Source organism: Muntiacus reevesi, chromosome 20 (genome assembly GCF_963930625.1).
Source record: "Muntiacus reevesi chromosome 20, mMunRee1.1, whole genome shotgun sequence".
In the NCBI taxonomy this organism is placed as follows: Eukaryota; Metazoa; Chordata; class Mammalia; order Artiodactyla; family Cervidae; genus Muntiacus; species Muntiacus reevesi.
The window spans coordinates 39,820,555-39,848,281 of NC_089268.1; the positions used below are offsets into that span (position 1 = coordinate 39,820,555).

A 27,727-nucleotide genomic window follows, 5' to 3' on the forward strand; every position below is an offset into this window, starting at 1 on the left:
CCTTCCTGTCTTCTTTACTACCTCTGGCTAAAGCACAAAAGAACCAAAAGCAATCACATGAACCCCTGTGCACATGGCATAAACCAAACCTACGTAAAATGCTTAATAATTCTGGGAGAAATGGCATCGAGCTTGTAAATAAAAACAGAGAAACACAGAAAAAAGAAAATATTATTATTTAGTCACATTTTTAAAAATCACATGCCATTAAACAATGGCATTAAACAGAAGTCTAAATAGGCAATTTTCATAAGAGCTAATATATTCTAAGGGAAAATGTTTCAAAAATTGAACTTTTCAAAAACCTTGATGACACAAGAAAGAAACGATTTCTCCTTTTAAAGCATCAATGTTTCACTTAGTTTGATAGAACACAGAAGCATCTTCAGATCATTAAGATCATGTGTAACAATAAGGATTGTTCTTCAAAATCATTTCATAGCACTCAAGGACTCAGATGAGATTTAATCAAGGATTTAACCATCAAACATCTGTTGAGCCAGATGACCTGTCTGTTTCAACCCTGAAAGTCTACGAATTATGTAAAGTAGTTCAGTTCAGTCGCTCAGTCGTACCTGACTCTTTGCGACCCCACGAATCGCAGCACACCAGGCCTCCTTGTCCATCACCAACTGCCGGAGTTTACCCAAACCCATGTCCATCGAGTCGGTGATGCCATCCAACCATCTCATCCTCTGTCGTCCCCTTCTCCTCCTGCCCTCAATCTTTCCCAGCATCACCGTCTTTTCAAATGAGTCAGCTCTTCACATCAGGTGGTGAAAGTACTGGAGTTTCAGCTTCAGCATCAGTCCTTCCAATGAACACCCAGGGCTGATCTCCTTTAGGATGGACTGGTTGGATCTCCTTGCAGTCCGAGGGACTCTCAAGAGTCTTCTCCAACACCACAGTTCAAAAGCATCAGTTCTTCGGCACTCAGCTTTCTTTATAGTCCAACTCTCACATCCATACATAACCACTGGAAAAACCACAGCCTTGACTAGATGGACCTTTGTTGGCAAAGTAATGTCTCTGCTTTTTAATATGCTGTCTAGGCTGGTCATAACTTTCCTTCCAAGGAGTAGGTGCCTTTCAATTTCATGGCTGCAATCACCATCTGCAGCAATCTTGGAGCCCAGAAAAATAAAGTCAGCCCCTGTTTCCCCATATATTTGCCATGAAATGTAAAGTAGAGTCTTTCCATAAAGGGGTTTCTTCTAGATCCCTTTCAAGAATGCTATTTTCCAATTTATCAAAGGGCATTCTTCATGAGGTATTCTCATCTATGAGGTAGACATGGAAAAAGAGTTACAACATTCAGGCAAAGCTATGTATCTACCACCAGAATTACAATATGCATGTGTGTGCATACATGTATAATATATACATACACACATACACTGTACAGCTGTTCTCTGTCACTAGGTTATATCTTTCTTAAAGATTTTTCTTCTAAGAAAAAAAAGCACTACCATGAATTCGGTTGATGGAACTGAATTCAAATTTTTAAGATGGAAGGACCAGCTCTAAAGTCTCCTCTGCATTTTGGGCAAGTCATTAACCTCTCTCACTACAGCACTCACAATTATAAAATGGGACAGTACCACCTGCCTACCCTACTCTCAGGGAAATGGAGAGTCCTCCATGAGAAAAAATACATGAAAACCGAGAGAGGCAGCAAATGTCAAGAAGAGAATGGAATAGAAGTCTCTGAACTCTAGGCAGGCACGCAGAAATGAAAGTCCCAAAAGGGATGCGACCCCCAGACTTCCCTGGTGGTCCAGCGGTTAAGAATCTGCCTGCCAATGCCAGGACATGGGTTCGATCCCTGGTCTGGAAAGATCTCACGTGCTGTAGGGCAACTAAGCCTGTGGGCCACAACTACCCAGCCTGTGTTCTAGAGTCCGTGCTGTGCAAAAAGAGAAGCCTGCGCAGTGAGAAGCTCAAGCACTGCAATTGGAGAGCAGCCCCTGCTAGCTGCAACTAGTGAAGGCCCTCATGGATCAACGAAGTCCCAGCACAGTCAAAAATAAATAAATAAATTGAATTTTTTTAAAAAGAGAGATGTGACTCCAAGAGGATGGGGAGAGGGAGGTAAGAGGACAATAGGTTTGGTTGCAAGAAAAGAGGTTAAGACGTGCCATTAATTGAAAGTTTAAACTGACTGCCAGGACCCTGGACCCTTCTAGATGCAGAGGTGGAGGTTCTGAAGGCAAAGGAGAGCTGGCAGCCACACGGCTTGAAGCTGAGCTGATGACTACTGACCTAGGGTTTCCCATCCCTTGCTCAGCGATGGCTAGGAAAGGAGGTGATAAGGGGAAAGTCTTTAAGACCAAAATCTAGACTGGCCTTGAGTAAGTATCTGTTTTGCTTTTTATCATTGCTGGCACAAGGCTGTACACTAAAATGGATGTTGAATAAAATGGAGACTAACACTTCTCAGCCTCAGGACACAATTTCATCACAATGTCTCAAATGTGTTCTAAATAACAGCTCTTACTGAAACCAGGATTCTGTTTACTTCGGTTCAGACTACACAAGATCCAAGAATAAAGCCTTCTTTGTTAGATGCTGTTGACTTAAATTATTAGTAAACTCAAGATGGTATCTCTCCCAATTCAAAAGTCTTTTAACACACCCAGGACATCCCGACTTGGACACATATAATGGTCCAAAAACAGTCAAATAAATCAACAATCCATAGCTAAGCAAGTAAGTCGTTTCCTGGTATAGTGTGATCCTAAAATTTTTTTCTTATAAAAGCCCTTGCAGAAACCTTGGCTTTTCACAGATATTATATTCCTAGTGACAGGGATCCCCTTCATACCTCTTTGTCAACCATGACATCAGAGGACTGATAGGAAAATCCACTACCAGGTGACTATAAAGAAGCCCCAAATCAAGCAATAAGCCATAACTAATGTTAAAAAAACAGACCTTAGTTTTTACATTTCTCATCCTTAAGCTTCTCTGATACAAGAAAGCCTTGTCTTGGACCCCAACCTGATACAACGCCCAGCCTCTCTGCTCTCACAGACCTTGGTGCCTAGCTAACACAGTACGTTTCAAACCGGGTGCAAAGGTGCATTCCTGGGAGCTGAGTTTTCCATGGCAAGAGTCCCCCGCCTCCCCGTTTTATGTTTATTTAATGATATGAATAAAAGAGAACACCCATTTCTACTCAATCTCAATGCTCACACTAGTGTTTGTGCTGCAGTTCTGTTTTTCCAAGTAGGCATACTTTCATTGTCAGAGGCAGATAAAATAAAACTATGGAGGAGGTGTCTGGGCCAAGTGTCAGCTCTACAAATCAAGATTCCAGCCCAGAAAGGTGGCAAGATCACGGAATTGCTACTCGTTAACCGGAACACACCAAACTCAGCCTGAATGTTAAAAGTGATTTAGTGGAAACTAAACACCATCCTTCACATTAATGTTAAGTTAATGTTAACTTAAGTTTCACTGGTCTATAAAGTGAAGACAGTCAAAGACAGGGAAACCTGATGTGCTGCAGTCCATGGGGTTGCAGTGAGTCAGATATGACTTAGTGACTGAACAAAAACAATTTTAATTCATATTCAGCTTATGCACTTACTCTGATGTTTTTGTTTAAGAGATGCAAGTCTAAATGTGCTTAAACTGATATGTTTATATCAGTTTAAGGGAGGCTAAAGTAAAAATGATTTAAAAATATCTCAGTATTGGGGTTCAAATTATTTTCCCCTCCAAAGGAATCCATATAAATTCATCAGAAGACAGAGAACAGTAGGGCTGGTGGTATGGCATTTTTTCTTGAGGACATATCAGAACAACAGGCCCTCCAAAGAGGATTTTATAAACTATACGACTGCCTCCTCTCCCTCAATTTTCTGAAAGACTTGGATTTTCCTCCCTACTTGCCAATAATCCCATCAACACCTTAGGTAAAACCAGATGCTAACAACTGAAGCATGTTGTACATGGAAACCTGTATCACCCTACATTGCAGAAGACTGTGAACTTGCATATCTCACCAGTCACCCAGGGGTTCCATCAAGGTCTGGATCATTTCTTATGTCTCTTCATATCCTCTGGAAATACCCATCAAAAGCATCTGGCACATGGTAGACAGTTAGACCTCTGAGGAGCTGGAAGCAAGAATCTATCACCCAGCAGCTTTGCAGCAGAAGTCAGCTCCCATCACTGAAATGAAAGCCCATCCACCTGCAGTCTTTATGGGTTTTCTCCTTTGACACACATGAGGCACTTCCACCTTCCAGGGCCAACTCCACTATTTTCTAGTTTCCATTCCCTGCTGCCTTTCAGGAAATTTACCCTCTTGATCACCTATTTTCTTTCTTGCATCTTGAATTGTTCCCTGAGTTCTCCTTCAGCAGTTAAACATGTCTAAAACCATCTTGATTAAAAAATAATAATAATGATGAAACAGTAAAGAAAACATGGTTCCCTTACTCCGCGTGCTGGCTTTATATTGCCATGTTCATTCTTCTCATTCCTTATATGCATATACATGTATATAAATATCTACATGGGCTTCCCTGGTAGTTCAGTGGTGAAAAACCCTCCTGCCAATGCAAGAGACGTGGGTTCGATCCCTGGGTCGGGAAGGTCCCCTGGAGAAGGAAATGGCAACCCACTCCAGTATGCTTGCCTGGAGAATTCCATGGACAGAGGAGTCCGGCAGGCTACAGTCCACGGGGTCACAAAGAGTCAGATACAACTTAGCGACTAAAACAACAACAACAACAACAATATGTTTGTGTGTGTATTATACATATATTGCTGTTCTTTTTAGCTGCCCAGTCATGTCCGACTCTTTGCAACCCCATGGACTGCAGCAGGCCAGGCCTCCCTGTCCCTCATCATCTTCCAGAGTTTGCCCAAGTTCACGTATTATACATATGTATATATGTTTTATATGGGCATATGTTTTATTGAGCTATAACTCACATGCCATATAATTTGCCCATTTAATGGCTTTTAGTCAGTTGAACTTTTAACATAATCACAAAGTTGTACAACTAACATAGCAATTTTAGAATATTTCATAATCCTAAAAGAAACCCCAAGCCAATTAGTAGTCACTCTCCATACTACCCCAAAACCTCCCATCCTGGATTTAGTAAACTGCCAGTCTACGTTCTCTCTCTGTGGATTTGCCTGTTCTGGATATTTCACATAAGAGGAATCACATAATATGTGGTCCTTCGTGACTGGCTTCTTTCAATAGTAGATCATTTCTTTTAAGTATACACTTAGGAGTAGATGTGGTATGTGATATTGAATAACTCTATGCTTGTCTTTTGAAGAACTGCTAAATTATTTTCCAAAGCAGTTGCATCATTTTACATTCCTACCAGCAGTAGGAGGGTTCAATTTTCTTCAAATCCTCACCAGAATTTGTTATTGTCTTTTTTATCCTAGCTATTCTAACCTGTGTAAAGAGGTAGGTCGCTGTGGTTTTTATTTGCATTTCTCTGATGGCAAATGATTTTGAGGACTTCTTCATGTGCTTACTGGTAATTTGGACATCTTCTCTGGAGAAATGTCTATTCAGATCCTTTGCCCATTTTTGTGTTTTTATTGAGTTTTAAGAGTTCTTTATTCTACATATGCCCCTTATCAGATATGACTTGCAAATGCTTTCTTGCATTCTGAAGGTTATCTTTTCACTGGCTGGGTGGTGTCCACTGAAGTATAAAGGTATTTAATTTTGATAGTCTAATTTTTTTTTCTTTTGTTCATCCTTTGCCTAAGCCAAAGTCATTAAATTTTTCTATTTTCTATACTTTCTTCTAAAAGCATTTTGGTTTTTGCTCTTAAATTAGGTCTATAATCCATTTTGAGTTAGTTTTCAACTGTGAGAAAGCAGTCCATCTTCACTCTTTTGCAAATGGATATCCAGTTATCTAAGTACCATTTGTTGAAAAACTATTCTGTCCCCTTTGAATTGCCTTGCCACCCTTGATTAAAAGCAACCGACAATATGTGAATTTACTTCTGGACTTTCAGTTCTATTCTATTGATCTATCTGTCTGTCCTTTTGACGGTATCACACAGTTTTGATTACTATAGCACCACATTAAGTTTTGAAAGGAGGAACTTTCAACTCCCAACTTTATGCTTCTTTTTCAAAATTATTTTGATCATTCTAAGTCCATTAAATTTCCATATGCATTTTAAGATCAGTGTGTCAATTTCTGCCAAGAAGACAGTTGAGATTTCGATAGGAACTGTGCTGACTCTGTAGATTCATTTGGGGAATACTGTCATTTTTAATAATAGTAAGTCTTCTAATCCACGAACATGGGGTATCTATTTAGTCTTTTTAAATTTCTTTCAACAACATTTTGTAGTTTCAGAGTATAAGCTTTGTACTTTTTTTGTTAAATTTATTTCCAAGGATTAATATGTTATTCCTTTTGATTTTAAGTAGAAATGTTGTCTTAATGCCATTATCATATTATTCTTTGCCAGTGTATAGAAATACAGTGGATTTTTGTATTTTACATTCTGAAACCTTGCTGAACTAGCATCAGTATATTTAAACTTTCAAAATGATTCCAATGTGCAAACAAGTCAGAACAACTAGGTTCAATACCATCTATGCCCTCAAGTCTAATGAAGGAAAACATGTCTATCATTATTGCCTTTACATCATTTGGAAAATTCAGAGGCATGATCTCCATAGGAAGGAAGGACTCCTTTCTAATCAACATCTTCATAAAGAATACAAGGGGCTTCCCAGGTCATGCCAGTGGTAAAGAACCTGACTGCCAATGCAGGGGACATAAAAGACCCAGGCTCGATCCCTGGATTGGGAAGATCCCCTGAAGAAGAGCATGCAAACCACTCCTGCTGGAGAATCCTATGGACAGAGGAGCCTGGCAGGCTATTCAGACTCGGGTCACAAAGAGTCGGACAAGACTGAAGCAACTTAGCACGCAAGCATGCATCAACTAGTCCCAGAAGAAACAGTAAGGGAAGTTTAAAGGGGAAATTGTATATGCAAATTTTAAGTACCTATGAAAATTTAAAGTATCTTGAAATATTTTACCCTAAAATAGTGCTGTTCCTTTTTCTGGAAAAGGGTACTAAGATCCACCCTGTATGTCTGAGAACAGTCATTCAATATGGGAGATTAAATCTGGGCCCCAGTCAAAAGTACCTCCAGTTCCCACCAGGCAAGAGTGATCAAACGCTTCTATCTTTATCTCAAGTGATCATGAAACATCTAAATTAAGAAACTTAGTGACAGTAAGAGCTCTGAAGAGAAATCCATTGGAAACGCCGCAGTCCTGTCCAGTCCTCACGATGAAGCCAATTAAATCTGCTAAACTGGAAAAGCATTTCAAGTCAGAGCGGGGAGCAGGCACCGGGAGCGTAAAGACCTGCTTCCAACAGGAGTAATTCAATAACTCTTACGTTGACCTTTCTGAAGTCTTCCCTTTTGCCTCACCTGTGCTGCCTTATTGAACAGAGGGAGGCCCCAATCCTGATACTAGTTCCAAAGAGATCTATCTGTGCCAGGTGCTACCTTAAGACCCAGTCCACTCAGAAAAGCAACCAACAGTTCCAGGAGGAAAAAACAAAAACAAGAAAGCCTGCCAAGTCTGCATCCTTCCATTTCCTCCAAAGAACCATTAGACCTCAGAACTGCCAGCCCTCAGCTGGCCCCAAGGCCCCGGGCAACAGGGCCAGGACAGGCAGTGAGAATATAAGCACATCCCAGATGAAACACGGGTGGATTCCACTGAACTCATTTATCACTTTCTTCCTCCTCGGCCTGTGCCCCTGTAGAGTCCCAGTTTGAACTCTCAAGCAGCTCTGGCTCTCTCAGAATGCACACGAGGTCTCAGCAACACAGAAAGGAAAAAAAAATCCCCAATTATTAAAGGGTCAAGAAGCTCTTTTAGCCACGATGTAAGGCTGTGCAAATTATCTGCATACAATACAACCATTCAACCAACCTAAGTAAATAACTGGAGGATGCAGGGCTTACATTCTACTAGAGAATTCAGTGTTTTAGAACCACACCATACAAAGTGTAAGAGGATCAATGGACATACAGATATGTGACAAAGCACGGAGCGTAAAAAGCTAACGTTAGAATCTGAGAGGTGGTGGGAATATAGATGCTCACTGTTAAAGTTCTTTCATCTTTGTTGTATGTTTGAAAAATTTCATAACAAACATGTACAATTTTTTAAACTAAAAAGAAAAGTGCCATTCAACTAAATCTCAGCTTTTAATGTTCCTTAAAGCAGGAATTATGTGTGTTATATTTTATATAAGACTCCAATATCTGTATTAGTATTTAAATCAGTGTTTGAGGAGTCTATAGCAAAATTAAGTCTTATTAATTAAGATTAATGGGTATAACATCAACACACAATTATCTAAATTTTGAAATTTTTAAAAAGAATATTTACACTGGATAAATGAGAAAATGAAGCTAATTTATTGTCAACTCTGTTTTTTTTTCTACAGGATATAATCTATAAGGCCAGCGTGCATAACTCACATCAATGACCCAGAAGCTGAACAACAGTGATGCTGTTAGCTTCCTCAAGAGGATACTCTTTCTCTACACGGAGTGATAGTTAGGAATTAGGTATCCTTGCTCTCGAACTATGATGCTGGAGAAGACTCTTAAGAGTTCCTTGGACAGCAAGGTGATCTAACCAGTCAGTCCTAAAGGAAATCAGTCCTGAATATTCATTGGAAGGACTGATGCTGAAGCTGAAGCTCCAATACTTTGGCCACCTGACACAAAGAGCTGACTCATTGGAAAAGATCCAGATTCTGGGAAAGATGGAAGGCAGGAGGAGAAGAGGACGACAGAGGATGAGACGGTTGGATGGCATCACCAACTCAATGGACATGAGTTTGAGCAAAGCTCTGAGAGATGGTGAAGGACAGAGAAGCCTGGCGTGCTGCAGTTCATGGGGTCACAGAGTTGGACATGACTGACAGACTGAAAAACAACAAAAACAATCCTCGGTTTAGTAACAGACCTACTTAGTTGCCTTAGGCAAACTTCCTCCTTGGCTAGAAGGAGAATTTATCAGATTTAAGAAACTTGAACTCTGTAAAAGTTGGACAAAGACCCACAGTGGCTAGACTGAAGATAGCAATCTTGTTTTATTCAAAATTAACTTGAAATGATCTTAGTCAATTATCCATAGCAAAATCAGAATGTCTAGCTACATATAAATTAGATGGTAACAAAACTGCAACTATTCTCACCTCATAATTTTCCCTTAAGACTTTATTCTGCAAACATGTGAATCTCTTTGACATTTCCTAAACAGCAAGTGTCTAGAACCAGGAGGGTTTCATGTGCTGCCTTTTTTTTTTTTTTAATTGCTACAATTTGAACCAGTCTTTCTTTTTCTTCTCTTAGGCTTACATAGGCCTACATAGCTAAGACTGCTTTGACTTTCTTGTTAAATTCTAACCTAGTTACTATCCTTGAACTGCCTTTTTCCAAATGCTCTAAGTTAGCACCATATTCTAGCTAATTAGACTATCAAAGCAAAGATCACAAGTCAAAGCCACATAACCAGTTATTTCAGAAATGTCTGTCAGTGGTCACAAAAGAGCCAGAGGGAGCATATTATTTCATAGCATGAGACAGGGAGCAACTCACATGTGCTTCACCCAGGGTGCTCTGCAAAATACCCTGGACCAGGGCATCAGAACCTGCTGGAGAAGGAACTGAAACAGCTCGCTGGGCCCCACCCTCAGAGTTTCTGATTCAGTAAGTCTAGGGTGGGGGCTCAAGAATTTATCATTCTAACAGGTTCACAGCTACTGCTGATGCTGCTCGTCTGAGGACCAGCGGCCTAGAACTGAAATATTCATTACACGAGAGGCAGGAGAAGATGACGATGGGAATGAGAGTATTTGTTAAGCTCCTGTGATAGCTGTGGTGTGCGTCTAAAAATTATCTCATTTAATCTTCACAGCAATTCTGAGATGGTATTATTCCCACTTCACACAAAGCAGTAACTTACCCTCCCACGTTCCCATGACTGGTAAATACAGGAATTGAGATTTAAGCCAAAGCCTGATGGAGACACCGTCCTTGCTTGCATCCCCCCAATCTCACCATGATTTCCATGCTATTAGAATGAAAGCATGAGAAAATACTAGAACCTTTAACAAACTGAAAATACTCCTATATTGTTTCCTCTGGAGATTATCAATCCCATAAACCATAAAGTTTTTTAAAGACTAGACACCATTCCATATTACAAATGATCTGTATTTCACATAGTACCCAGGAAAGCAAATATTACAGCTATAAAATTTTTTCCCAGTTGCAGGAATGATCTCTTTGCTTTAGTCCCTCATTCATTAATTACCCTCAGCACCCAGGAATCACTTGGAAACAACTAGAAGACTAACATTCTCTAGGGAACACTAGTAACTCCACAAGCAAGATGCAGGAGGAAGGTGAAAGAACACCCATTTTTGAACTAAGTAGTCTGGACTTGAACTCAGTTTCAGCATCTGAATATATACTAAGTGCACTTGAAGCTTCCAGGTGTTTGTAAACCAAAGCTCTTAAACTCTAAGCCCTTGGTTGCCTCAAATAACTTGCCTGGGGTTACAGAGTTGAAAGTTTATAGCATCCCTCAATCCCTTCAACCTGGGGCTATGGCCACCAGTGTATTCAGATTAGGCATATCCACTCTGGTCTCTGGAATCCCTTGGGTTTTTTAAAATCATTTGCTATTTACATCTTCTTTAAAATAACATTTTATGTACATTAAAAAAAAAAAAAACTGCTGTCAGTTTTGCATTATAAAGATATTGTCCAGTTTTAGAAACTTTTAGGATCATAAAAACCTAATACGGGCCTCATCCATTATACATTCTAAAAAAATTTAGAGAGTACATACAATGTGCTAGGCAGTATGTTATATATTTTCACAGACTGTTTCTTGTCTCATCCAAGGTACCCTATGATTCAGGAACAAAGAGTATGAACCTTGGGCAAGCAACTTAATTCTGCACTGGTTTCTTGATCTGTAAACTGCAGGGAAAGAGGAAATGGGGGAAAATAGTTCTCTTGCAATACACATATTTCCAGGTGGCATAGTGGTAAAGAATCCGCCTGCCAATGCAGGAGACACAAGAGATGTAGGTATGATCCCTGGGTGGGGAAGATCCCCTGGAGGAGGGCGTGGAAACCCACTTCAGTATTCTTGCCTGGAAAATTCCAGGACAGAGGAGCCTGGCGAGTCCATGGGGTCACAAAGAGTCAGATACGACGGAGCACGCTCGTGCACACACACACACACACACACACACGGAGCACGCACACACACACACTAGGTACTCACATGCTCCTGCTTGTCCTTCCTAGATTTCTTTTTTAAAGGGAAATAGAGGGCCAAAAAGATTGAATGAAAATCCTACATTCATGTGGCTAACAACACACATGCTTTCCAGAAGAGGTGAACCAAAAGAACCTCCTTACTGGGGATGGGAAATGATTGGAAACGATTGAGGCTTTCAGTTAACATTGAGCTATCTATTTCCATAAAACAGGGCACTGACTGTGTCCAGCCTGATTCCAAGAGGTCCAATGTGCATCTGAAATCCACATTGTAACCAATCTTTTATTAACTTAAATGTTCAGAAAATGGTGTTTTAGAGGTCACAACTGTTGCAGCTGTCACTTGTCTAAACTGTTTTGTTTCTTTTCCTACTTAGTAACGTCTTGCCACTGAACATAGAGTGTGTGTGTGTGTGTGTGTGTGTGTGTGTGTGAGATATCACATCTTTCATCTCCTTAGGACCACCACTGTGTTACATTTTCTTTCATTCATGTCTCCTATGTGTATACTTTTCCAGACAAGGTCCATTGTTCTAACCTGATAGTACCATGAAAACTAACATGTAAAATCAGTTAAAACTGTCATGGCATTGGACAAGCCATACAGTTTTTTAGAGATAGATTTATGAAATGAGTTTATTTTGCTGCAATTAACTTCCTCCTTTAAAAAAGGAAGCCTAGAGTAAACTATGAAACATGTTTTTTTCACATCAGATTAGAGAAGATGATAATTTCGAAAAAATACCCAGAATGTCAAAGAAAGGGTTTTTTCTACACCATTGGTGGGAATGTAAACAGGCCTAACACTCTGGAAAGGCAATGTGGCAACACATGATGATTTAAAATGCACATTCCTTTTGATTCGTCAATTCCACTTCTAGAAATTCATCTTAGCTATAATTTCACATTTATGTAAGTACAAAAATGTTCATTTCTTAAGAGCAAAAACTAGCCCATCATTAGTAGGGGCCTAGTTAGATAAAATTTTGATATAGTCATACCACAGAACATAACGCAATACTTAAAAATGAAGGGAGATTTTTATACTCTTACATTGAAACATGTCCACAAAACACTAGGTTAAATTTATTTTTTAAAAAAGAGTTACAGATCTCATTTCTCTAGTAAGTGATGTCTATGAATATATATCCATCCATGTATTTCTATAAGGACTTCCCTGTAGCTCAAACTGTAAAGAATCTGTCAGCAATGCAGGAGACCCAGGTTTGATCCTAGGTGGGGAAGATCCTCTGGAGAAGGGAATGGCAATCCACTCCAGTATTCTTGCTTGGAGAATCCCATAGACAGAGAAGCCTGGAGGGTTACAGTTCATGGGGTCGCAAAGAGTTGGACAAGACTAAGTGACTAACACTTATGTATTTCTGTATATTAACACAGAGAAGGAGTCTAAAAGACGGTACAGGTGAACTGTCCATATCATCAATACTTCGAAAGATTTTCTGTTTTAAAGTCAGCACATGTTAACACTTAAGATTAGACATCAGTCTTTAATTTTAAAAGGAGAAAACAAAAATGGAATAGGAGAGAAGACAATAAAAGTTACTGAGATGTCACCGTATTTCTAGTAATTAAATTCTCTACCCCCCATCAGCATATAGGAAGCTGATCACCACAATCTCTGCATTGGGCTGAGGTCTCAATCTAAGACTGAAAGCCATTCTGAACTGACAAGTGAAGAGAAGAGAGAATTCAGCCAAACAGCTTTTTTTCCTCACTTTTCTGCTAGGGGCCTTCATTTGCCTGTTGGCTTCCTATTTCTATACAGATAAACGAGGAACAAAAATCTTCTGCGTGTCAGAACAAAAATCTTCCGTGTGTCATCCTGCAATTACTGCAAATGCTGAGGAAGTACTTGAAGTTAACTGGAATACCACCTGGAGCTGGCACAGTTGCCCCTCCTCGTCCTAGAATTTTTAGAAATGGGCAGTTAGGTGAATGATTTGCTTAGGATGGCTGAGTGGGGCTCAAAACATGAACATACAAATCCCTCCCCCAAAAAAACTGTTACACTAATAAACAGGCAACTATGGTATATATACTTCATGAGCTTTAAAATGGAGATATTTTTAATGACCGATTTGGGTCATTATAAAGATGAAAAGTGAAAGTACTTAGAATGACACCTCGCCCTAAGTTGGATAAATGCTTGCTGCTGCTATTATGACAATAACAATGATGATTAATGATACTTACTTGCTTTCCTGCATTTCAGCCCTCGGTGAATTTCAAGTCCAGGTGGGACAAATGACAATATACCATCTTTTCATAACCTTCTCTGTGAAAAAGAAATTAAATCTCCTTCCATATTCTAGAGCTACCCTCTACACCCTGATACCACATGGTTTTCTAAGAGAAAGCAGAAAAGCCTGAAGTACTTGTTCAACCAATGACCAAAGTCAAGAATGTTGTGCAAACGAAGCTTGCTCCAAAAGAACTGTGTCAACCAAAGCAGGGGAGGGGGGAACAAATTGATTAATATTCCCACATTGGGCAGAGCACTGTGTGTGAATTTTTAATGAGTAACCTTTTTCTTACCCTCTAACAGAAAGATAACCTTCATTCAAATAATACAGGGTCAGTGAGTAGGAAAAAAATTAGATTTCAACCAATTTTATTCTAAAGAACAGAACTCATACTAATAGGTAGAATTTATAAAGAGCCAGTCATGCATGCTCAATTGTGTCCAACTCTTTGCGACCCCATGGACTATAGCCCACCAGGCTCCTTTGTCCATGGGATTTCCCAAGCAAGAATATTAGAGTGGGTTGCCACTTCCTTCTCCAATAATTTATTTAGAAACAGGCTTCAACTAAATGCACAAGAAAAACAAAGTTTAGAATTAGAATTTCTAATCACTGAAGAGCCAGTGTTATTGCTTGTCTCAATCCTGATGTTTTCAAGCAAAATCTAGATGATTATAGCAAAGGCAGTAGAACTTCACATGCCCGCTGTATTCCAGGTACTGTACTGTGTGCTTTATCTAGATTATTTACTGCAATCTCTAACCTTAAAGGTTATAGATTTATTATTTTCCCTATAGTATATAAAAGAAAATGAAGACTCAGACTACCCAAAGACATAAATGGCTAGCACCTGCTGGTCCAATCCACTACCATTTCTGGCCTGGATTATCATGAACGTGTTAGTCACTCAGTCGTGTCCAACTTAGAGACCCTGTGGACTGCAGCCCACCAGGACCCTTGTCCGTGGGGTTCTCCAGGCAAATTACTGGAGTGGATTGTCATTTCCTTCTCCAGGGGATCTTCCCGACCCCAGGGCTCCTGTGCTGTAGGCAGATTCTTTTCCTTCTGAGCCGCCAGGGAAGCCTTCTAAGAGTTTCCATGCTTCTACCCTGCCCCTCTGGGCTGCCCAGGTGGCGCAGCGGTAAAGAATCCGCCTGCCAATGCAGGAGATGCAAGAGACTTGGGTTCCATCCCTGGGTCAGGAAAATCCCCTGAAGAAGGAAATGGCAACCCACTTCATCTTCTGTGCAGCTGGCAGGGTAAGTGTGACAGTTAATTTTATGTGTAACTTGACTCAGCCACAGGATACCCGGGTATTTGGTTAAACATTATTTCTAGTTGTGTCTGTGAGGGTGTTTCCAGATGAGATTAGCATCTGAATTGGTAGACTCAGTAGTTTCCCACGTTCTCCAGGTCTTTGCTTACATACAGTCATCCCTCTGCCTCCATGGGGTGGGTTAGTTTCAGGACCCCCGGCAGATAACAAAATCCGCAGATGCTTGAGTCCCTTATATAATACAGCATAGTACTGTTGACCCGCTGTACCCCTGCGTTTTGCATCTGCAGAATACAGAACACTGACTATAACACAGTCAGTGAGACTTTCCTGACCACCTAAGGTAAAACAGAAACACCCTCTCCTTTCACTTTCCCTATCCCCCTCCCCTTGCTCTGTCTTCGGAGCCCATATCATCATCTGACTTCTGTACTTGCTTGTTTTTATCTGTGTCTTTCTCTGACATGTGACTCCTCTAAAAAACCAGACCCTAATCTGATTATTCACTCCAGAATCTTCACCATCAGAATGATGCATGGCACAATAATCCTGTGTTGAATAAAGCCCAGACAACCAGATTTGACATCTAGTCTCCTGAATGTCAAGCCATTTTCTGGCATTCAGGAAAAGAACTTCTTCCATCAGAAGGGTGGGGGACTGGGTCTAAGGTGCCTTCCAATTCCAGGACTGTGATGCCAAGACACCATCATTAGGGACTTACAAATAAGGTTCTCTTTGCTGCTCTTTCCTCCGACTACATTTTACCACTCTCCTTGAATAAGGACGCGGTAACCATTAGGCAATGGATGAGATCATAGGTCCAGAAAGCCACCTCCCCCTTGCGTCATCTCTAATCCATTTCTCAGGCTGCTACACTTTTGCTCTTAACTCTCAGATGCTATCTGACCTGCAGTTGCTCAGTTGTCAGTAGAAAAGCAGAGTACCAAAATTTGTGCTTTTAAACCAGCAGCTTACCTGACAGACACAAAAGTCATCATAGTTCTATCATTAAAACTCTAAAGAAGCGTAAGCAACAAGTATATTGAAGTCATTTGCAAACAAAGACAAATTCACCGACTCACTGTCGATCATCCAAGATAATAAAATTAAGGGCAAGCATAAAACCAACGTTGCCAAGTCCATATAGTTTAGTACCAGAAACCAACAGAGCCAGAGCCAGACAGGGTGCTGACCCAGCAGAATTTTCTTCTGCCTACTTAATACTAGAAGAAGACAAGGGAATCCAGAGAGCTGGAGGTTTTTAAAGCATCAGGAAAGGCTGGCAGGTTGTATGACCAGAAGAGTCCTACTAAGTCACTTCAGTCATGTCTAACTCTGTGCAACCCTGTGGACTGTAGCCTGCCAGGCTCCTCTGCCCATGGGGATTCTCCAGGCAAGAGTACTGGAGGGTTGCTCCGCCCTCCTCCAGTGGATCTTCCTGATCCAGGGATCAAAACTGTGTCTCTTTTATCTCCAGCCTTGGGGTGTCTCTTAAATCTCCTGCCTGTCCATGGGATTCTCTAGGCAAGAATACTGGAGTGGGCTGCCATGCCCTCCTCCAGGGGATCTTCCCAGCCTAGGGATCAAACTCACATCTCTTACCTTCTCCTGCATTGGCAGGTGGGTTCTTTACCACTAGCACCACCTGGGAAGGCCAGAAGAGGGGAAGGAAAATTGTTCTAAAACACTGCTGGAGTAAGATGCCTCGTTATTTCCTGCAGTTCCACAGAATTCGCAATAAAAGATACTTAAAATGATACTAAATGTATCAAGACAATAAATAATGCCATTATGATATTCTTATTGGGGGTTAGCAGCTCTTAAGGGGGTTAGTGTCTCTTAGTTTGAGACACTCTTCCATGTGAATCTTTTGCATCCACCAGAAATGCATTCTTCTTTTCACTTTCCAAGTTCTACTGGGTTTTTGTTTCACGTATAAGTTCTACTTGCAGGTCTTCAGTTGAAACATCCAGCCAGGAGCCACTCTTTGGACAAACCCAGAAGAGAAACTTCTCTTTCTCAATCCTAACCTCTCGTCTGTGGGTGTTACAGAATAGCAGTGAGTTGAAATCACCTATATACCCACCTCTTTATAAAAGGCTAATGAGGAAGCGAGTCAAGTCTTTACAGGATTCCTTCCTCTAAAACATTTCTGAAAAACAGAACAGCTCAGCATCCTGACAGAACTTAGGAAACAGAGGATTAATAATGTTACTTTACCAGGGGCTTGGGACTGTGCTAATTGCTCTACAGGGATTCTCTCTCTTTTTTTTTTTAAGACTTTTTTTTCACATGGACCATTTTAAAAGTCCTTATTAAATTGGTTACAATATTGCTTTTGTTTTATGTTTTGGCTTTTCTGGCCATGAGGCATGTTGGATCTTAGCTCCGCAACCAGGGATCTAACCCACACTTCCTGCATCAAAAGGTGAAGTCTTAACCACTGGACCACCAGGGAAGTCCCGGGGATTCTCCTTGGATGCTGCCTATAACACTCTAAGATAGGTACTACCATCCACTACCCTCCCTTACATGCTACAGGTAAAAAAAATAAGTTTTATAGAAGCCAAAGAATTTGCCTAAAGTCATACACCAGTAAACAGCAAAGCCCAAACATGAGTCTGGGTCTTCCTAGCTCTGTATCTGCACTTTAACCACCATGCATGGGACACTGGAAGGGAGGGATGGAGGTGGGAATAGAAGAATGGCCTTCCCTTCTCTTTATGCAGATATCGGTTTTCCAGGAAAGAACCACTATTAGTTTTTTGCTTCATTTGAAGGTGCTAAGTAGCTTCAGTCATGTCTGACTCTTTGCAATCCTATGAAGCATAACCCACCAGACTCTTCTGTCCATGGGGATTCTCCAGGCAAGAATACTGGAGTGGGTTGCCATGTCCTCCTCCAGAGGATCTTCCCAACCCAGGGATTGAACCCATGTCTCTTGCATGTCCTGCATTGGCAGGCAGGTTCTTTACCACTAGCACCCCTGGGAAGCCCTACACACAGTACACAGTCGGTGTGGGTGCACATGTGTGTACGTATGTACTCAGAAACACACACACATGTGCATGTACACACAGCAAATCTTCCAAACTGTCAGTGTCTCCCAGGCCATATGTGGGCTTTGCTTAAAGGTCACCCAGCAGGCCCCAAGGAAAAGAAGGGCTTGGTCTAAAAAGCTTTATATTTCCTCTCACTTTTTTCAACACTGGAAAATCCATTTGGCTCTGAGAAATGAATAGTAAAAGGAGCTCTAACGACTTAGGGCCAACAAAACGTAATGGAAAAAAGGCAAGAATATGGCTGGACTTTATTTTCTTTTTGCTCAGCACATCCTGTCTTTAATCTGAATGGTAAATAGGCCATGCCAACATACCGACTCTTTTCAGGTGAAATAATCTAGGTTATAAAAACAAGCAACAACTGTGTTTTCATTATTCTTTAATTCATGGCTGACAGAAATAACTTCCAAAATAAATCAGAGGCAAATATTGCTCACAAGGGAGCAACCCACAAATTTTCCCTCCTTTGATAACCGATTTTGGTGAAATTTTTTTTCCTTTCACTTGAATTATAATTGTGTGGTATTATCTGAAAGAGTGTGTTGCAAAAACTAGGGAAAGGGCATTTAAATCTTTTTATTTGCATTATTTAAATCCACGAGGGAAGGGGAGAGAGAGACTTTTTCCATATTATGAGTTAGTGGACTAACATCCCTGAGATATTTGTCAAGTTTAAGTTCAACAAGCAATCCTTGTTGATGCTTGGTATAAACCAACACAATACTATAAAGCAATTATCCTTCAATTAAAAATAAATTTAAAAAAAAACTTTAAGAAAAAAAAAAAAGAACAAGTTATCTTGCAACACCTCTCTCTGTAACCCCACAGCATCAACCTCTTTGGCTGCATGATACACCTAATGATTCATGACCTCAGTCATGCCAGTGAGAGCCCCACCCATTTTTATCCTGTATATTAAGCTTCACTTCCTTTATACAATATTTTCTTCTCTATGCTAAATCTGAGCAAAAAGTCTAACAGAAACTATCTTCCCAAACAGAACATGGTAAAGCTTCCTTTTAACAAGAAACTAGAACATCAAAGGATTATTTGAAGCAACATCTGTCACATTCCTTTCTCTGGATGTCATTAAATCAAGAACTACCTCCAAAAAACAAGAACAACCTCCATGGAATAAGTTAAAGCAATATTCTTCCATGCACTGGTTGTGGGGAAATTAATAGGTATTCCACTTAAAAACAAAGGGGGGGTAGCATTGGCAGAACAGAAATACTTCATCAGAAGTTCAACTGCGTCCCTTTGCTTTCTTTCTAAGCAAAAAGTTTCACAGAGCCTCTAAAATGCAAACATGCATTGCAAGCCTCTGAGAGAGGAATAGAAAATACATCCGCATCCGAGCTAATCTGACTCTGAAACACTTTATGCAAGGATCCTCTCTTTCACAGAGCTGGAGGTTCACAGAACACATGTGGGCTGGGGAGCAGCTACTCATGCCAGATCTGAGCTGGCTAACAGCCAATGGGTAAGTCAGACACCTCATCTCTGTCCATTCTGCTCTCCCCAAGCATCACACTACTTCTTAGGGGAAACAAGACAAGAATAGAATGGAGCAAAGGTCACTGAAATGGTGAAAATACAGCACCGTACCTAGAAGGAGAACCATTACATGCAAACATTCCTCTCAAGAGAGAGGCAAGAGGGAGCTCTCTTAGCAAGACCATATTAAATACATGGTAGGCACAAGAAGGCTTTCCCAGCCAATAACTGGGAAAATGCCATCCAATCATACATAAAATTTGGAATTAGGAGTATATGGTTTATTTTAAGATGTCACAGGTTTCTTTTCAGCCTTGAAAACACAAAACACATTTAATATCTTTAATCTGAATGCAAATCAAAATCCAGCAGGATCAGACACATTTTAAACTAGTATTTTTAACTGGTTTTGAACATCAGTAACCCTTAGACACATTTTTTAACCAGTTTTTAAAAAGAAGAAAGAAATAGAGCTCTATCAAAAAAAAGTTAGACTAGTATCTCAGGTGAAGTATTTCAGGTATGAATTGCAAATTTATAGACACTAGTGTATTCAGACACGTGGTAATGGTTGTGCTCACTCAGTCATGCCTGACTCCTTTGCGACCCCATGAACTGCAACCCACCAGGCTCCTCTGTCCATGGGATCTCCCAGGCAAGAATACTGGAGTGGGTTGCCATTTCCTTCTCCATAGGATCTTCCTGACCCAGGGATCAAAGCCACGTCTCCTATATTACAGGCAGATTCTTTACCCCTGATCCACCAGAGAAGCCCAATAGAGCTGACTATTTTGATAGATCACATTGGGAAGCCAGGGGAGGTTCATATTTACGGTTATATAGAGTTCCCAAGTCACAACAGTACAAAACTACCAAGCCATCTGACCTTCTGCTTTTGCATACGCCCCAACAATGGGGACATATGGATCTAGATGACAGAAAATCTAATTGTATTAACGCCCTACTCCCAAACTGCTGAAGGAGAAATAAGAACTAGTTGTGCGGTCTTCAACTGGGAACTTAGATCTACGGAAACAATAATACACTGGTGTCAGTTCCTTGTGAATACGAAACACGGCCTTTGTGTGTGTGTGTGTGTGTGTGTGCACTCTTTGCCCAACACTGATGCACAAATCTGACTTCTGCTCTATGAGATCTCTGAAAAAGTGAATCCCATATCCTGCTTTTAAACAGTAACTTTCAGACAAAAATTTCCATTCTGGCTTTAACCAAACGTTGCTTCTGACTCATTTGTTTCAAGGATTAGCAAGGGTCTGAAACCAATGTGAGAAAGTCAAAGAAAATAGTTTTGAAGCACAACAGTCTGAAACAAAGCAAGACCAAAGGAAACTGAAGCTGCCCCGTGATGACAAGGCCATTTCCTCACTTCCTGTAAAGCAATTCACAGACAAGATGAGGAAGAACCAGGACAAACACGCTTTTAAACTAAGGATGGATTAAGAGTCGACTAGGAAAAGCTGGGCATCTACTTAAACTAAGCTGGGCATCTCGGCGTGGTAGAGGGAGGGCCTGATGCCTAAATTACAATAAGCACCATGTTTTTGCTTTGGGAGGCCTTGAATGGTCTGATGGTTAATATTTATTATACAATGAACATAATAATCACCGAACAACAAGTTTTACAAGTGAAATTTGCTCAGTTGCGTCCAACTCTTTGTGACCCCTTGGACGATACAGTCCCTGGAATTCTCTAGGCCAGAATACTGGAGTGAGTAGCCTTTCCCTTCTCCAGGGGATCTCCCCAACCCAGGGATCAAATCCAGGTCTCCCACATTGCAAGGGGATTCTTTACCAGCTGAGCCACAAGGGAAGCCCAATCACCAGACAAATGTGGGTTTAATACCCCTGACTTGTGAGGGAAATTTTTTTCAAATTTGTGCATCAATGTTGAGTAAAGAATACACATATACACTTACTGAAGCCTCCTCCTGTCTACCCAATTATCACTGAAAACCCTGGCCCCATACCCCTAACCTCCTGCTTTTTTTTTCTAAGCCCCTATTTCCCACCACTCTATAGGTAACTTGCCTATTTATTATACTTACTATTTATCATGTAACTCCTTTGATAGAATATAAGATCCTAAGAGCAAAGAACTCTGCTGGGTTTTGTTTAACTGCTACATCCCACTGCCTAGAACAATTCCCAGGACAAAGATGTTGCTTACTAGACACTTAGATACCTGTTGAATGAAGGGATAAATGATACTATTCTTTGCCATCTTTGGATGCTACAGTTCAAAACAAAAGGAAAGGATTTTACTCGCTTTCCCTCCTTACCTAAGCATTATTCCAAGCTTTCTCTCTACTCTAATCTTCAATCCAAAAGAATTTAAGAAAACTGATATAAACTAGCTGGAAAATGTGTCACGTTAGTTGAATAAACTTAGAAAAAAAGAGGGAGTAAAATTTATTTCACCTTAACTATTTTTTTAAGCATGCTTAGTGAAATGGCTTTTTATAAATTATTCTAGAACTTGCTAAATAATTCCTTTCTTCTCACTCCCCTTGATTTGAGCACTGGCCACTGTAACTAAACTGGTCAATTTCCATCACAAGTCAAGGCTATTAAATCCACATTTGTCTGGTGATTATTACATTTACTGTATAATAAATATTAGCCATTGGACCATACAAGGTCCCTTCCCAAAGCAAAGATAAATGGTGATTATTGTAATTTAGGGATCAGGCCCTCACCCACCATGCTGAGATGCCCAGCACTCTTCCGAGTTGACTCTTAATCCATCCTTAGTTTAAAAGGGTAACTGATTCAGCTATAGCAATAATAAAATGTGATATCATGTTTTCCAGGGTGGGGGGAAGGGTTGCTGATTCAAACACACAGGAGAGAGGTGAGTGCGTAAAGAGAAGGAAGATCATTCAGTTCTGGGTCTATGAAGACAGGCCCAGAGAAGCTATATCTTACGATGTTTTCAATTTTTTATGAAAAATTTATCGTGATTTGAAATTTCCCAACGGGCGATACAAACAAAAATGTGTTGAGGCCAGGTGTGGCCCAAGGGCATCAGCTTACAGTCTTTTGTTTAAAGCCTCAGGCCAGACAGCACTGCCGTCAGAAGCCCCCTCCCACTCCTAAAGCAGGTGAGGGTCTCCTGTGGCATGCGGCGTCAAGTCACCCCAGATTCCACCAAACCCCTGTCCAGTTCCTTCAACGTGTCCATCTTTTCTGCGGGGAGCTCTCACTAGCACACAGTAAGAGCTCCAAAAGTGCTTGAATAAATGAAAATCTGAACACGATCGCCTGGTTCATACTTCTAGAAGTCCCATGGAACCGTTCCATCAGTCCTATCTTTATTCTTTAACCATTGGGCCCATAGGGTGGCAAAGAGTCAGACACGACTGAAGCAACTTAGCACATTCTTTAACCAACCAACCTTCAGGGCTGCATGCCATCAAGGTCACCGGCACGGATACCAAAGTGTCAAACTAAAAGAGACAAGCCCTCCCCTGAAGATCTATAGGGTGATATCTATTATAAGGAATAAGCAGCATTCAGAATATTGTGAAAATAGAAAAAAAATTAAAAAGCAGATTTGACAAAGTAAAACATTTGCATACCGTGTGCTTTGTAGGAGATGAAAGAAAATTCAGCAAATTGCTACCTGATTTCTCCATCATTCAAAACACCTGATGAGCTTCGTACAGATGGTAAATTAAGCCAAGTTAAAAATGTCTCTATTTTGTTCCTTAGCTAGAGCATTAAGAACAGAAAGGCACAGCTTACGCAACCAATAATTAAATTTCATACACATGTTACACTTTGCCTAAACCCCAGCAACTATCAGACTTAGCATTCAAAACAGTATTTGGAATCATATCCAAACATGGAATTGCTCTTCCAAGCAGGATCATAGGGTAGTTTGGCTTCTCCTGAGCCACAGAAATATCTCCTATACTTTTACAATTTTTCCCTTCATATTTTTTCATATGATGAAAGCATCAAGGAAAACTCACAGCTGTGCAAAAGATGCATCGGCATTCCTGGAGCGTGGTCATCTTGTCCAGAGACTGCTCACACAGGCAGAGTTTGCACGTGACAAGGGGGGCCAGAGCCAGGTCTCCAGGCGTGGGATTCTCGGCGGCCGTCATGGTCAGACAGTGGAGCCTTCCTACTGAGCCCATCAGCTGGTCCTCAGCCTCCTTCAGTCTCCTCAATCCCTACGGAAAGGCCCAAAGCAGAAAACATCATTGATAGAGCTATTGTTTAACCAGCATATCTGGGCGCAGCACATCCTCCCCCTCAGTGATCTAAGCCTAAAGCGAGTGCATTTCTGAGAACCATGGGCTAAAGAGCTAGCCACCTTGGCAAACTATCCCTGGAGTTCTGAAATGTAAGGTGACCTCACTGTCCTGAGTCACATCAAGTGACCTATGGAAATTAAAATACTATGAACAGACACACCATTTCGGAATGGCACTGCTATGATCAATTCAACAGACTCAAAAAACACTTAGGTCATTCAAAAAGTTAAATACATAATTGTCATATGATCCAGCAATTTCACTTCTGGGTGAACACCCAAAAAATTGAAAGCAGGGACTCAGATACTTGCACACCCATATTCACAGTAGCATTATTCACAACAGTCAAAAGGTAGAAAGAAACAATCCAAATGCCCATCAATGAATGAATGAATGAACCAAATGTGTTATAAACGTACAATGGGATACTATTTAGCCTTAAGAAGGAAAGATAATCCGACACATGCTACAACATGGATGAACCTTAGAGACATTATGCTAAGGGAAATAGGTCAGACACAAAAGGGCAAATATTGTATGATTCCATTTACATGCGGTACCTAGAGCAGTCAACTTCACAGAGACAGAAAGTAGAAAGGTGATTATTACCAACAGCTGGAGGAAGGGCAAACGGAGAGTCATGACTTAGTGAGTGCAGAGTTTCTGGAATGATGAAAAAGTTCTGGAAATAGACAGCATGATGGTTGCACAACATTTGGAATATTGTGATTATAATGTCACTGAATTATACGTTAAACGGTTGGGATGGTAAATTTTGTTTTGCATATTCTAGCCCAATAAAAATTTTTTTCAACATGGTATCAGGGTTGTGTTCCTCCACATGCATTGCTTTACTTAATCTTTTACAACCGCAATGATCATTTCCTTCACTTTACAGATGAATTGAGGTCCTGAGAAGCTGTGCAATCTGCCAAAGTTCTCAGAGTTTATACACAACACAGCAAAACTCAAACCTCTATCTTCTGAGGCCAAGTCCAGTGCTGTCCCACTACACCAGAACTGCCTCACAGATGGATATTATGTGGAGATATGGAGCAAGGAGAGAGGGCTATAAGAAGGGGAAAGAGAAAGGGGGAAAAAAGATGGAAGGAGACCTGAATTTCATGACTACAGCTATGATAAGATCACTGAAATTGTACAAGAATAAAATCTGTCTCTACATGTAGCATGACTATAGGAAAGGATGTTTCAACACCAAAAAACAAAAATTATAATGGAAGCCCTTCCATTAGATTTTTATTCATAATATCTTTAAGAGGTTAAGATCATTGTGAAAATAATTCTCCTACATATTCATAGTTTATATCACATCAAGAAATTTCATTTCTGATTAAATAAAAGCAAAATCTTTAAGTTCTTACTATTTTAAAAGAGTATGAGTGCTTAGTCAATCAGTCACATCTGACTCTTTGTGACGCAATGGACTGTAGCTCTCCAGGCTCCTCTGTCCATGGGGATTCTCCAGGCAAGAATACTAGGTGGGTTGCCAAACCCTCCTCCTTAAACAAGTATGGGCAATTCTGATAAATTTGGCCACAAAAATAATTATATCCTCTCCTTCCAGAAGATCCAGACTCTCTTTCTCCCAATTTTCAGGCAAAAGAAATTATTTTACATATCCAGCCCTTGTTACACAGCCTCACAGTGGCTTAAGTTTCATTATATTAGTACGAAAGTACTAAAATAAGGGAGTGAAAAACAGACTGAATTAGATAGAAAATCTATGAGATCTAATTGCACTAACTTTCTTAGTGTCATATCAGCGAGTCAGCAGTTTCTAACTCTAGTAACCTGAAGTGTTTAAGGTTTATCACCTATTCCTCGAGAAGTAATAGAAGATCTAATTAAAAATAAATTAAAAAGGAAGCTAATGAATCATTGGCTTCCAATATGATAAGTATTTCTTGGGAAAAGACCAATGTGGTTCAAGACACCATGCTCTTATTCAATTAACTACTGGTGATCTATTATTCAAGAGCAAATTAAATTCAAAACAACCTGCACATCAAATTCAGGATTTTGGAGTTAAAAACAACAAAACCTCTTTAGGGTCAATTACAGGTAAAGGTGAATGATTTTACTTCTCTCCTGCCCCCAGTTTATGTTTACACAGATACTACCTGTTTTCTTCTCAAGACTTCCTCGTTGATAACACACATCATCTTCCCAACAACGTATTTTCATCTGTCTTTTCCCAACACTGCTCATACAACATATTCTGAATTAGTTTTCCCCTCAAAAAGAGAAATCCCAAGTCACACAGCAAGAAGAAATGTAGCCAGCAAATGCTTCCTGAGTACGGAAGATGGGAAATGACACAGGCCAGAAACATCCCACACCACAAATGTCGATTACACCAACAGCCTGTTTGGAGAAAGCTGTTGAGAATAGATAAATCCTGTTGTTACAAACCCAACAAGAAAGCTAGGTGTTCTTCAAGAAAGTCATTCATTTCTCACAGTCTCAAACTATACTATTTTTTAGAAGGAGACACGGAACAGGCCGATGTACTTGAAAAACGAAGACATAATGGGATACCTCTTAGAGGTTATGTCTTCAAAACAGTCTTCTTTTAAAGGCAGGGTGAGAAGTTGTATGAAATCAAGGCCATCTGAAATTTAATCTTGTCTCTTGCCATATATATAAGGTTTTACTCCACAGTTTGTGAGTAACATGCCTATGGGCTATGGAATCAAAGTTGTAAAAATAGAAAAATATCTAACACCTCCCAAAGTTTCCTCCTGTCCCCTTTATTTATTATTGTTGTGTTTGTGTGTGCGGTCTGTATCTGTGATTAAGAGGAGTTAACATAATATCTATCCTTGGCAAATTTTTCAATATACACCTCAATTGTTAACTATAGGCATAATTCAGTTCCATAGGTGTATATTTAGTTACTTAGTTCTCCGCTATATACATTAAATATGTAGTTTTTGGTCTGTCAATCATACCTCAATAAAGTGACTTAAAATTTAATATATACAAATTTAAAATATATGCATTATATGTATATATAAAAAGTTTTTTATAACATAAAAAGTTCTTACAAAGCAGAGACTTATTTTGTTATGAAAAAAAAAAAATTCCAAGCATTCCAACCAAGGCAGAACTTGTGACTGAGACAGAGGAAAGAAGGCACATATTTCATCTCTTTGAGATGTGAACAATCCAAAACAATTCATCAAAAAGAAGTGATTTATTTTTCTGTGTACAATAACCTCAGTTCCCCAAAGTGATGGCTTTCAAACAGTTATAAAGCAATGGAATTTTATAAAAACAAAATCTTAAGTACTGGGCCACTGGATAAAAGAGAATTTGTAGACGAGTGCTCGTTGAAACAATACCGGGAAGACCCCAGCCAGGTGTCCTTGACCTTTTCCCCAGCAGTCTTCCTGGCACCATCACTGAAGCTGAAGGCTTCACCAGGCACGGTTCAAAAACCTGCCTTTCGATTTTCACTCTGGGCAAAGCTAGTAATGAATGAGAAATGAATGACTCATAGTTGCACTCCATAGGAAAAGAATACCTAACAAGAAATCTTTTCACCATGGAGTTATTAGAAATCGAGCTCTTCCAGCAATAATCAGGAGAATCCCAAAGTCCTCTAAATGTATCTCCCCTGCACTTGAGATGTCTGTGAATAACTCCAAGATGTTGTAGTGTTTCTTCATCTATGTCTTAATAAGATCCACTGGTCTCCACTTAGAGAGCAAACTTATGGTTGCCAGGGGGAAGGATGGAGGAAGAGATAATCAGGGAGTTTGGGACGGTCATGTACACACTGCTGCATTTAAAATGGATAACCAACAAGGACCTCCGGTATAGCACAGGGAACTCTTCTCAACGTTATGTGGCAGCCTGGATGGGAGGGGATTTGGGGGAGAAAGGATACATGTATGTGTATGGCTGAGTCACTTGGCTGTTCACCTGAAACTATCACAACATTGGTTGTTAATCGGCTGTACTCCAATACAAAA

The 27,727-nt window shown here is 40.2% G+C and overlaps 2 protein-coding genes across 2 annotated transcripts in view; one reads left to right on the plus strand and one right to left on the minus strand.

Annotated features, from left to right (window-relative positions):
* The window catches only part of TPMT (thiopurine S-methyltransferase), a 278,788-nt gene that overhangs the window by 68,910 nt on the left and 182,151 nt on the right, over nt 1-27,727 (plus strand). The gene's annotated exons all lie outside the window — the stretch shown is intronic.
* The window catches only part of RNF144B (ring finger protein 144B), a 72,407-nt gene that overhangs the window by 36,578 nt on the left and 8,102 nt on the right, over nt 1-27,727 (minus strand). The window contains exon 2 of the mRNA XM_065912863.1: nt 23,442-23,645. Within this exon, the coding sequence (XP_065768935.1) occupies nt 23,442-23,609 (168 nt within the window). The 5' untranslated portion in view covers nt 23,610-23,645. The remainder of the gene's footprint in view (nt 1-23,441; nt 23,646-27,727) is intronic.